Consider the following 13,663-nt stretch of genomic DNA (forward strand, 5'->3'; position numbering starts at 1 on the left):
CTTCCCCGTGCACTTCTCACTACCATGTCCATTTCATAGGAGTATAAAAACCGGGGACCATCATGGCTTCCATGCACACAGTGTATTGCTCAATGTAGTAAAGATAACCTTTGAGTTGGAGCAAATTTCTCAAAATTGGTAGTGATTAATGTTACCAAACTTATGCCATGATGAAATATAATAATTTTGAAGATAAAGTGTGCTGACTTTAAAAGATTGAACAATGTTTAAGACCACCGCTTTTCATTTGAAATAATGCACTTATTGTTCATCTCCTCTATGGAGACTGATTTTCCATGGCGGCCATCGATGATCATGCTTGAGGTTTCAACAAACAAACCATGGGTTTTGAGGTCTTATAGTTTCTGTTGTATGTCAACAAAATCGATTAAATTTTCAGGATGATCTTATTTTCATGTTGTTATAAGCAAATATAATGTTCCAGATAAGATAGTTAATAAATACATTAAGAAAAAGTACCTTAAAGTTGCACTTTCTGTTAGTATTCCTTTTGGACTTTAACTTTTAACATGTTCTAGCAGCCCTATATAAAACCGTGACACTCGAAAGGCCATATCTCTGGAATGAAACGTCCGATTAAGATTATTTAAACGCCAAAATGTTTCTTTCATCAATTCCCATCCAATAAGTTAGGTCTGAATCAATTTAAAAGTACTTCAATTTTTAGTGGACATGCCTAGTAATAGCCAGAGTATGCAAAATGGGCAAGTGGACTACGGAGAAGTCTACATTGCACTAGACAATTTTGGTGCCCGGGAATTTAAAATATCGCGTGTTGAGAGACGGGTGTTTTTATTCATTTTCGTGGCCAATATGAGTTTGCTTTAAATAAAACCATGTGATTCGTGCTTGATAATTATTTTTCTTACATAAGGCATAATGTTGTGATTGCCGGAGACTTTTAAGAGTAGGCCTACATCGGGCACAACACTCTGATATCATGTTAGGCATGTTAGGGGTATAATCATGATAATTGGTATATTAAAGACACATTCAGTGATTTACCCGACCGCAAGAGCGTAAAAATCATTCAAATTCACATTTTGGTACCTTGTCATTGTCGTAGATGTGTTAACTACTAGCCAGCTTAGTGGTTCAGGCGAAATCCGTGTTTTAAGACAAAATAAGGCATTTACATGACTCTGTAATTTATATACTGACAGTATATAAATTACAGATTCAATTAAATATATTACAATATAAAAAATTAGCTACATGTATTTGAAAGGGGCTTCATGTGGTATATGAGGATATGCTCTGAGCATTTTTTCAATAGATTGACTAGGGCAAAGTACACTGATCAATATGCCTTTTGTTTGAAGCAAATAGGACATACGGATTTCGCAATACATCAATTTATATTTCCTTTGTACCTTACTGTTTTTATGAATAATCAATGTAGTTAAGGTTAGCAACTATTTTAAACGGTTGCGATTTGGTAGTTCACAGCATCTTGCGAATGGTAGTGAGCTTTGGCAAAAATCGCATTGATCATTTCATAGCGAGCGTGTAGAAGAATTGATATATCACAGTATATACTATTGTAGGTCCTGTGGTTCTTGAGTTATGTTGTAAAGGGGGCTGAAACAACACTTTTGTAAAACGTACATAACTCATTAACAACAATAAATCAAGCAAGTTTTCAGAGAATATGATTTGTAGAATGAACTTTTGCAAAACATTAAAGTGTTATTTTTTCAATAATATATTGATTTAGACAATGAAAACCGAATTGTTGGTTGCTTCGACCAACAAAAGCTCGCGTCGCCTTAATGAGCTAAACTTGACTGTAAAGGCTTATTAACATGTAATTTTTGCCAATATTTTGCTAAAATCCACGCATAAAAATGTTCAGGGTACTTTTATTTTGCATACCTGTGCCTTGAAACTTGGTCAAAATGTTTCTAATATTTTCTAATGTATTATATAGTGAATGAGCTAATTTGCATATATGCTAACTAATTATGCAAATTAGAGGGCGGGCAGATTATAAAAATACGTCCTTTGATGCCTATACAACATAATTCTTTACCTGACGTGGACGATGTGCGTTTCCGAGTTTGATTGACAGGTGACGTCAGACGCAAACTAGTTATTCTAAATTCTGTCTCCGATTGATTGATCTATTATTCTCTGTACAGAAAAGATGGACACCAGTGAACAGAATCTATCCCCGCAGAAGATTGCCATCGTAGGAATTGGTTGTCGTTTTGCAGAGGGCGTAGATACTGTAGAAAAACTTTGGGAGGTGTTGGCAGAGGGTCGAGATTGCTCGTCAACCCATCCCGAGAAACGATATGACGTGTCGTACTTCCTCTCTCCAGGAGAGAAGCTTCCAGGCAAGATGTACAATAGGCGGGGATGTTATCTCACTCAAGATCCGTATACGTTTGATAGGAGTTTCTTCAAGATGTCACCAGGTATTTTCAGCATTATTATTTCAATGTAGTCTTGTTCTTGATAGTATCAGTTCTTTACTACACCTCTGTAACGCAATTGTAACGCAGCTAGCTATGCGGACCGCGTATTTATTTTCTGCAACCATAGCCGTAATACGCTAATCCTAACCCTAACTGGCCCATTATGGTTACAGCGGCCCATTATGTTTGCAGAAAGAAATTAAGCATACGGGCCGCTTAATTTCTTTCTGCAACCATAATGGGCCGCATTACCACCAACCCTTGGGGTTAGCGTCCAAGGGTAGGGTTAGGTTTAACGTATTGTGGCCTATTATGGTTGCATAAAATAAACACATATGCGGACCGGGGTTTTGAAACTGCTCCAAAGATAGGAGCAAAATTCGACAGCCAAATTATGTAGTGATCACGATCGTCACCATTACGTTTGAAGAAGTCTTTAGGGGGATTACAAAATAGGTATTAAGGTTAGGATTTGGGAAAAGGGTCATGTTTCCAGATTAAGGTTAGAAATATGTTTCAGGGTTAGGATTTTGAAGATAGGGTGATATAGTCATAGGGTTAAGGTTAAGCAAATGAAGCGACGGTCAGGCGGCAGAGGGATCCATTATGCCTTATCAGAAGCTATTAAAAAGCTATTTAAGTTCAATCGAGAGCAACTTGTAATGTTGCACTAATTATCGTGTATAAACCCGATCACATGGTGTAATGTGAAACAACTATAATAATGTAATTTTGCACTTTTATTTTGCCTTATTTTAGATGAAGCACAGCATCTTGATCCAACCATTCGAATACTTCTAGAGGTTACATGGGAGGCACTAGAGGACGCCGGTATTGCTGCATCAGCTGTACGAGGCTCACACACGGGTGTTTATGTGGGTGGCATGAATTTATCAGAATATAGAAGCCTACTTATATACCCTACGCATAATATCGGACAGTATACGAACTCGGGAAATACGTCTTGTATGATGGCGAACAGGGTGTCCTATGAATTTGATTTCCGTGGCCCAAGCATTGCGTTAGACACTGCATGTTCATCATCAATGTCTGCTATCTTCCTTGCGTGTGAAGCTCTGAAAAGTAACCAATGCCCCATGGCAGTTGCTGGAGGTGTGAACATCATGCTTATGCCAGAGGCTATGGTGGGACTCTGTCAAGCAGGAATGGTATCGCCCGATGGAAGATCCAAGAGTTTTGACAAAACGGCGGATGGGTATGGACGAGGTGAAGGATTTGGTATTATCGTCCTCAAGACGCTGGAGAAAGCACTGAAGGACAAAGATCGAATCTACGCTGTCATAAGAGGTGGAGCTTTGAGCAATGATGGTCGTACGACTGGTATATCCTCACCTAGCGCAGATGCTCAACGTGACTTATTGAAAGCTGCTTGCTTGAATGCCAAGGTGGCTCCTGGAGATGTTACATACGCAGAGGCACACGGTACAGGAACTTCTGTAGGGGACAAGGCAGAAGCAACAGTTTTAGGAGAAGTCTTCGGACAATGTCGGTCACCAGCGCAACCTCCCCTACATGTCGGCTCCATCAAGTCCAATTTAGGCCACACAGAAGGTGCTGCAGGTGTTGCTGGAATCATCAAGACGGCTTTATGTTTGAAACATAAAGTCATTCCCAAAGTTGTTCATTTCAATGCACCAAACCCAGAACTGGATTTCAACAAGCTCAACCTTTACATTCCGCAAAACGAAACCCCCTGGCCATCCGGAGAGCCGCTGATTGCAAGTTGCAGCTCTTTTGGGTTTGGCGGTGCGAATGCGTGTATGATTGTGGAAGCTGCAACATCATCATCAACTGGGCGATCATCTGGAATTTCGTCTGAAACCTCAACGCCTGTACCATTATTGATATCTGCAGCAACAGAGCAAGCTCTGGCTCAACGTTTACGCGATTGGTTGACCTTCTTGCAACGCACCGAAATTCGAAGTAGCGACAGGAGATTTCGTGCTGCGCTTTACACCGCGGCACATCGTTCCAACCACCACCAATACCGAATTGCATTTGTGGTAAGAACAGCAGAGGAAGCGATCAATCTGTTACGGCTCAAAGTTGATGGTGGCGATGGTGCCTTGAACATATTGAAAGCAAATTGTGTGGAGGATGTAGCAAGACCTTTGAGCAATGCTGGCAATATTGCGTTTGTGTTTTCTGGTATGGGAACTCAGTGGTGGGGAATGGCTCGAGAACTCATGCACAAAGAACCAATCTTTGCAACAATGATCAAGGTAAGTTTGTTTTATTTTATGTCATGTCATTTGTTGATGAGTTTGATGGTTGACATATAAGCCATCTTTCATCCAGTGATACAAGCCTGGTTCAGTGATCACCATACACGCTGATGGCTTGACCACAAGTGATCTTATCCTCTGCGTTTCCTACAAAGTTTGGATGTACTAGTCACTCCTTTAAAGTTTTTTAGGTTGTGGATAATTTTAGTGATCAGGATTCAGGAGAAAATGTGCCGTCATCATTGTTGATTGCCTCCCGGTCTTCTTACGTATTTAAATCGCCTCATCTGACAGCGGTTGACATGAGCTACAGTAACTTACTAATGTGTTTACGGTAAACAGTGGACTTCGGGTATATATATAAATGCGCATATATAAATGCGCACGTGACATCTACAAGTCGCCATACCGTGTTGAACGATGTAAGGTACCCGGATGTGCACAAATTCCACACGCAAAAGTATAGGCGAAAATGACAGGTTACAAGGAAAATTGGCTTTGCAAAATAGTGGCATTGATTGCAAAGGGCAAAATAATTTGACCCGAAACATAAACTCTTTATTTGGATTTTCCATTACGGAAAAAAAAATTATGACGGAAAAGCTAGATATAGCTGATTTAAAAAGTTATATTTCATTATTTCCGTGCTAAGTAGGCGTGGCAATTGGCCATATTGATGACGAAATGTGATTCTTACTGGCATTAAGGTCAGAACTGGGTAGCTGCCGATGATGTTATTTGATAATGTTTGCACGTAGGGAACTTAGGGGCTGTCATTTTCTTCGGAAGGAAGGGGTCATGGATTTATTTATTTGGGAGTCAAGATAAGTATTCCCCCTGTAGTGCCGCCAATGAACATAACTCTGACCCTAATTTTAACTCTAATTATAACGTAAATTGAGGAAACTATAACTTTAGCCCTTTTCGGCATAATGACCCTCTCAAACTAATAGGCTAGATTTCCCCGCCCGACCTTCTCAACTCTAACTTATTTACTCATTCGCTCGCAAATGGACAAAAAACAAATTCAAAATGTGTTTTTAACCTTTTTGTGTCCCCCATGCTAAATCGGTAATCTGTACACCCTTTGTCAACCTTTGACGTACAATTTAGAGTATAAACACGTAGATGACTGTACATGATCCAATCATCCCGGCTGGAAGACTCGTATACTATACATCACGCTCATACGCCGCGTCCAGTCACATATGACAATTTGACGTACAATCACGTATGTGATCCATGCTTTGAGGTTTATTCAGCTAGTAAGTTAGATCCGTCATACACATTATTTTCATGGTATTATATTGTAATTGTATACGTCAATTTTGTTCAGTTTGATTCAACCGGCTTATAAAGTTTTACTTTACACGGAAGGGGAAAGTTAGCAAAAACATTTAATTTATGAGTGTAAAAGGGGGAGGTGGTTTTGGGGAAAGGGGGGGACAAATAATATTTATAAAATTATAAGTAAGGCGAGAAAGAGAGAAACCCTGTTCTACGGGCGAACGGACCTTTCAAGTAGGGTCGGTCGGTCGGTTGGTATTAAAAAAAAAAATTTAAATAACCCAAAAAATCACAAAAATCTGTAAATAAATTTCAATTTGAGAAAATACAAAAAAAATTGTCCTGAAATTTCCGAAATTTGGGGTCGGCATTCATTTGTACAGGAAAAATTTGTTTCCCAATTTGTTCAAAATAGAACAGGGTTTTCGTTTTTCGTCAAATAAATAAATAAATAAATAAATAAATAAATAAATAAATAAATAAATAAATAAATAAATAAATAAATAAATAAATAAATAAATAAATAAATAAATAAATAAATAAATAAATAAATAAATAAATAAATAAATAAATAAATAAATAAACAAACAAACAAACATTAGTTATGTTTGTACATGGGGTGCTGTGCAATAATCATGATCCTTTGATATCCATGATTTATCCTTGCAAATTTATAGCATCGAACCTCCAGCCAATGTTCCTTGCCAGTGCTAGCCACGAAACAAGGTCACAACTGTAGCCACTCCTTCAATGATCGCCATTTCAATGATTGACAGTGATGTAATGCAAATATGGCGCTGGTCATCTGGTCACGTGCGCATTTATATATGCGCATTTATATATACAACCGAAGTCTACTGGTAAAGGTAGTCTTGTTAACGCAATTATCATTATTCTTTGTTATGCATACTTTAGAGGATCGAAAAACATCTGAAATCGTTTGGCTCAAAATGGTCTCTGGTCGACATGCTGTCACACGAAGAGGATACAGAGAAAATCAACGAAACTGGTACGTGTAGTCTGTTCATAAAATACACCCCCTTATGGAAGATACGACCTTAATAACTTCCCACAAAAGGGGTGTAGGATTCAATGGAGTCACCCATCCAGATAACTCCATTTGAAATTCACACTCCCTGTGTGGAAGATAAAGGACATTGTCTTCCATAGGGGGTGTATGGGGTTTATATGAAGAAGCGCATTGTCTTGTTCCCAAAATGTCAACCCAAATTACTCGGGAAATTACTATTTATCATTTGCACTTTCTATTGTTTCTTTCCTTTTCCATTTCTCATGCAACTGACTGGGCATGTCACACAATATTACGTTTCCTTATTAAACTATGTCTAGGTCTTCTGACCTTGTCCCATAATCTTCATCTTGACTTGTGACACTAATTTGCGATGAACTCGGGGATGAGCGCCCTATTCACTGCGGGTATTGGCCATGACATATAGCTCTATCTCAAAAACCACTGACGTTTTCATGATGATTAAAATGTATAATTCTACACCCGTGTGAAGAGGATTGACGTTAACTTACCCTATAATTCCACAATGTAATCATTAACAGGCTCTATCCATGATGAAAACTTAACATGCTTAATGGCCTATACATTCGGCTAAGTCAAAGTTTGTGACGCGGAACTTAAGTCAACTTAGTAGTAACGCGGATTACTAGTGTATAGCCCTACTAGTATTACGTGTACCATAATAATGTCTGAATTCTATTCTATTTATACAGAGATAGCACAACCGTGTATCTGCGCCGTCCAGATTGCTTTGGCAGAGCTATGGCGTTCACGACGAGTCATTCCAGCCGTCATTGTGGGACATAGCGTTGGAGAAGTTGCCGCAGTGTACTGTGCCGGGCTCCTCTCCTTGAAGCACGCCATCGGGTTGATTTATCACCGTGGTAGGCAGCTTAGAAAAACCAGTGGTTCGGGAACGATGATGGCAGTACTACATCAAACTGAGAAGGTCCGCGAAGTTATGAGATCGAAAGGTTATGACCAAAGTCTTGATGTTGCTGCCATCAACAGTCCAAACCAGGTGGTTGTTTCAGGTGATTCAAATAGCATTAATGATCTTATGTCAGAGCTTAACACAGCCAATATACGTTGTGTACAACTTAAGGTAAGAAATGCATTCCACAGTCGACAACAAAATTGTTTAGAATTCAAATTCAAAGCAAAAGTGTCACATTTGTTGAAATCAAAGCACAGAGCAGATACGGAGGTGAGGAAAACAGTTCCGATAATATCCACGGTCACGGGCCGATATATGACGCGAGAAGAAGCCAATTCTCCTGAGTACTGGTGGAAAAATATACGCCAAACTGTGCTATTCAAAGCCGCAGTGGAGAATCTTGTCAACGATGGATTCCAAGTCTTCGTGGAGATAGGATCTCACCCAGCGGTAACACCAGCAGTAAAGGATACAATCAACACAGACCGTGCGTCCTCATCGACAAAGCCAGTCATATGCGGGTCACTCAAGAGACCACAAGATACCAGTAAACTCGCAGAAGACAGGACCAGTCTGTTGCTAAACCATACACGACTTCATGTTTCGGGTGTAAAAGTCAATTTCAGAAGTTACTTCAAAGGAGATTGCACCACTGTCATTTCAATACCGAAATACCCATGGCAACGCGAGTTGTGTACAGCTATTCTTCCTGGTACAAAGGAATACTACCAGTTTCCGGCCAATCACCACCCTCTCTTAGGTGAACCTCAAGCAATGCTTACCACCGTGATGTCATCAACGTCTATCGACTCCTGGAAGTCAAAGCTAAGCAAGTCCTCAGTTCCCTGGTTGAAGGACCATGTCATAGGGGGATCTATCATCCTTCCCGCCGCATGCTATGTTGAGGTGTCTCTGGCTGTGGCAAGACAACGGTCCAATACGGGATCACCGATAACGCTTCGCAACGTCCAGTTGCATAAATTTATGTACGTCCCAGAAAGTGATGGGGTATTGGAAACAACAGCAAAGGAGACGACTCCATCAAGAACACACGTGACGGTAAGCAGTTGTGATCTTGAGCAAACCAAAAGGATACGGCATATGGAGACGGACATAGTACAACAGCAAGTAAACACGCAGGGGGGTTTCCTGGATGTGGAGTCCATTGCTACACGATGTAATATCTCAATAAGTCTGCAGACGACAGCATCTTTCCGGGAAGCAGCAGGACTGACATTCGGACCAAGTTTTGAAACAACAACTCACGGCTTTGTTAATGACGACTTCTCTGAAATTCTAACTTATTGTGAAGCTCCCGAGGTAATCTACCGAGAGTTTCACCGGTACATCTTTCACCCCGCATTTCTAGATGGATGTTTGCAGTCATTCGCACATCTTACTGCTTTCAAACAACAAAAAGAAGCCGAAATTAATGGCACGTTGCTAAACCCTGTCAAACAGGTACCGAGTGCATTAACGGCATTCACGTTGTATAAAAATGCACCGAAAAAGATCATCGTGCATCTAGTATCATTTCCCAACGACGGCGCCAACACCAAAAACTCCAAAGAAGATGCACCTTATTGCAACATCACAATCGCAGATGCAGATACAAAGGAAGTCGTAGCTCGGGTGGAGCAACTGAAATTCCAGAAATTCGAAGCAGATACCGAAATAGAACCCCTGGTGTGGAGCACAAATTGGGCTACCGTTCCTGTCACGAACCAAGTGGAAAAGAAAAGAAAGTGTTTGATCATCCCTGACAAATCAAACATTGGTGATGCAGTTCAAGAGCTTCTTGAAGCGTCTGGTGTTAGTACAGTTGTTGCAAAACTCGATTCACATGGTGGGCGTATCATTCAACACTACTTCGAGAATGACGAGCCATCAGTCCCTAATGGCGACCCTGAATCTTTTACAGATATTCTTGTTCTCCAGGCTCTAGACATGTCAGTTATTCAACATCGTTTGTATTCAACTAACCAAATGACGCTCACCAATTTCCGCTTGATACAAGAGCAGTTTCCTCTGTTTTGTATTTCATTGATTTTAGAAGTCATCGATAAGATCCTTAACATCTGGCCTAGACTGATCTTCATAACATCGGGTGCAAATGCCGTCTTTTCTGGAGAAAATGTAAACCCATTCATGTCAGAAATACAGTCATTAATCATGACCACCATGCACGAAGAACCAAGGCTACATGCTGTATCTATCGACCTTCCTGTCGATGTAGATCCCACCGAAGCAGGTATAATCATCCACAAGGCCTATTTGAATCTTCCAAAAGATGAAAACATTTTGGCATGCAGAACAAATGGTCAAGCAGCAACATCATCAGAGATCAGCCTTCTGGCTCCACGTCTGCGGTCGGATTCTCTGTCAAATTTCCGTATCAAAACGTGTGACAACATGTGGGTCATCCATCAAAATGAAACGAAGGCGAAGATATCTATCCATCATACTGCCAAATCGACCAGACCATCAACATCCAATGGTCATCTCGTCGTTAACTTGCAAGCAGTTTGCATCATACCAATAGATGATTCATTGTATACCGAAGACCAGGGGTCCAATGCAGTTCAATCGGACATTCTGATATACGCTGGATTAAAGCAAAGCAACTCAAGTGGTCACAACTCATCACTAAAGGCAATACTGGGAATTAGAAATTGCGCAACTACGCTGTCATCCATCACGACAATAGATGGCGACGACAATTTTATTGTAATCCCCGATGGCATCAACTGTCCTCAATCAATCAACATTGTCAAAGATTACCTCCCAGCACAGATATTCTTTCACGATATCATTCCGATCACTGCGAATACGAAGATACTATTCCTGGCAGACAACACTACTTCTGACGCAACTCTTTCGTTCGCCTTATTTGCACACGCAAAAGGAGCGCAATTGACGGTGATATCAGTTGAAGAAGAAGGTACGTTGAAATTCGTTAATGGAAATGGTATCTACAATACCATTAGTATCGATGATGTTAGCAGCATTGGGGAGCTGTCGATTGACCTGCTGATTGTGCCTATGACAAGTTCTGCCTTGCAAAAACATGTCCCGATTATCTTAGGGAAGCTGAACGAGGTACGTACGGTACTGTATCTCTTTGATGCTGACATCAAACCATCGACTGTGATATTTGGTAGACCTGGCACAAAATCGATGAGTTTCAGTACATCGCTGACACGATGCTTATACGGGAAGTCACCAAAGACACTTCTAGCAGCTGCCAAGGACATTTTGGAGATTCTGGTGGGAAAACGTACATCCAGTTACAACCTGCATACATGGTCGTCCACGTCAGAGCTTTCCACAGTACACTTGGTAAATGGGACATTTCCAAAATTGTCGACTATCACCATCAGTGAAGACCAGACAGAGCTGCCAGTGGAACTCTATGATGACTTATGGCACGCTGACAAAGACGAATCATATCTCGTCACAGGAGGTGCAAGTGGTTTCGGGTTGAGTGTTGTCACATGGTTGGTCTCTAGAGGAGCGAAGTATATATTTGTTCTTTCGAGACACACACCCGACAAAGAAGTCCAAAAATATTTTGCTGAAGAAGAGAAAGCCCAAATCAAACATATCATAGCAGACGTATCAAATGCTTCTGATATCGACCGTGTGTTCGGTACTATTCAGAATTTTGCCTCACCACCCATAGTTGGCATATTCCATCTTGCCACTGTGTATCGAGACGGATATTTAAGTCAAACAACAAAAGAAAGATGGCATGAAGTGATGGAAGCAAAGGCGTATGGGGCGCTCCTGCTTCACCAGGTCACACAGAAGCTCAATATTTCGTTGAAATATTTTGTCGTGAGTTCCTCAATAGTTTCAATGATAGGGAACGTGGGACAAGGAAATTACTGCGCGGCTAATACCTTTCTAAATAGCCTCTGCCAGATGCGTCATCACATGAAACTACCAGCTGCTGCCGTTTGCATAGGCTACATCAACAGAGTTGGTTATGCTGCAACTAATAACCTCGTCAAAATGGGAGAGGAAAGTGGGATAATGAGCATCACTCCAGAAGACGTTCTTAGAGGCATCAACATAGCACTATCGACAGGAATGCCGCTTATGGGCTTCTCAGGACCATTCATTTTGAGGCGATTCATCAAGAAGCGCAAAGCTTTCATGGCGGCTCACAGCCGGGTTTCCGTACTCAAAGAGTTATTGGCGGACATGGAGGATTTAGTAGATCAATCCAGCGTCTCTTTCAGCCAACTGTTGATGGACAAGTCAGAAGGAGAAACGAAGACTTTGATTGTTGAAAAACTTTGCAAGGTGCTATCCACACTTCTTGGACTATCTGGAATAGTCGATACAAGTATAAGCTTACTATCACTGGGACTGGATTCCCTTATGGCAACCAACGTGAGTGAAGCAATTTTCGACAATTTTGAAGTCCTCATTACCCCTGTTGCGCTCATCAACGAGAGCATGACAGTTACCACACTGCAAGATGAAATTTTCACACAACTCAGCGCAGGAAGAGAAATTGTGGATGAAAACATTGAAAGTAGTCCAAAATCCAAGAACCAAATGAAATCAACAAAACCATGGGTTGAAAGCCTAATATCTGATGCTTCTCCGCGGCTGAAAATGGTTTGCTTCCCTTCCACTTGCCAAACGGGTGGAGGCGCTTCAATTTTCACCACATTCTCGACACATGTTATAGAGTTTGGAATCCAACTCCTCTTGGTTCAGTATCCTGGAGCGGAAGGCCGTGAGGGTGAACCACCTTCTAAGTCTGTACTGGAAATTGTCGACAACGTGACGGAAGCTTTGATTGATCAACTTGATGATGGAAAGTTTGTCTTCTTCGGGCATAGTGTGGGAAGCTTAATAGCTTTAGAAACAGCCCGCAAACTGCGGAATCTCAACCTACGACCAATGCATATTTTTGTAAGCGCCTTTTACGCTCCAACGATACCATACCCAGGGAATCTAAAGGACATCAACTCTGAGACATTTGCAAGACTTCGGAAAGCACTTGAAATAGGTCAAGACTTCTTCCAATATACATCCAAATCTAATGGGATATCTTTACCGTTCTTAGATGACACAGTACTGAGCAACAGAGTTCTTTTGTTGCGTATGCTACCAGCAATAGAGGCTACAGTCAATATCATACAAGGATACAAGTGTGAGAGTCGTGATCCTCTTCAGTGTGGACTGACCGTGTTTAGTGGGAAGCACGATCCCTTTGCTATTCCCTGTTTGCTTGGCGAGTGGAAGAACCAAATAGTTACAGGCTATCGGTTCAAGAAGGTCATGCTGGAAGGCAAGCAGCTGACCATTTTAAGCCACGTTCACATTGTACTCAAGGAAATTAGGCTTGTTCTCAAACAACCGGCCGTAAAATGAAAAGATATGACCAAATCCAAATGTCAACGCCCCAATGGCGTGGGGTGGCCCGCGGTTTGTTTGTTGAAGATTTATCCAGGACATAATACAGGGGGTGCGGTGGGAGTGGGACTAATAAAAACTAGATTTGTCCACTTATTTTGCATTTCAACGAAGAGAAGACTTTGGAATATCGCGCCTTGCCATTGTAATAGACTATGTGCTATTGATTTCTTTATAATTTTCAGGGGGTGTGAGAATGGTATCTTTTTTAAGTGAGGCCGATTTGGCGCCCCCAGCGGTAGCGCCCGGAGCACGTTCACCCACCCCTTGCCACCCTAGTTACGCCACT

At 41.1% G+C, this 13,663-nt stretch overlaps 1 protein-coding gene across 1 annotated transcript; it reads left to right on the forward strand.

The window, feature by feature from the left end:
* Positions 1 to 2,167: 2,167 nt before the first annotated feature.
* On the forward strand, positions 2,168 to 13,332 carry LOC140140243 (mycocerosic acid synthase-like). The gene is made up of 4 exons (XM_072162037.1): positions 2,168 to 2,441; positions 3,201 to 4,684; positions 6,890 to 6,983; positions 7,718 to 13,332. Exons 1-4 carry the CDS (start codon positions 2,168 to 2,170, stop codon positions 13,330 to 13,332), a joined length of 7,467 nt encoding a protein of 2,488 aa, XP_072018138.1.
* Positions 13,333 to 13,663: the final 331 nt, after the last annotated feature.

This window comes from Amphiura filiformis, chromosome 2 (assembly GCF_039555335.1).
Source record: "Amphiura filiformis chromosome 2, Afil_fr2py, whole genome shotgun sequence".
Taxonomy (NCBI): Eukaryota; Metazoa; Echinodermata; class Ophiuroidea; order Amphilepidida; family Amphiuridae; genus Amphiura; species Amphiura filiformis.

Excerpts from the sequence above, each read along its gene's own strand:
- LOC140140243 (XM_072162037.1), top strand. The coding sequence starts at position 2,168 with ATGGACACCAGTGAACAGAATCTATCCCCGCAGAAGATTGCCATCGTA. Across the intron at positions 2,442-3,200 it reads TTTCTTCAAGATGTCACCAG|ATGAAGCACAGCATCTTGAT; the intron begins GTATTTTCAGCA and ends GCCTTATTTTAG. Across the intron at positions 4,685-6,889 it reads TCTTTGCAACAATGATCAAG|AGGATCGAAAAACATCTGAA; the intron begins GTAAGTTTGTTT and ends TGCATACTTTAG.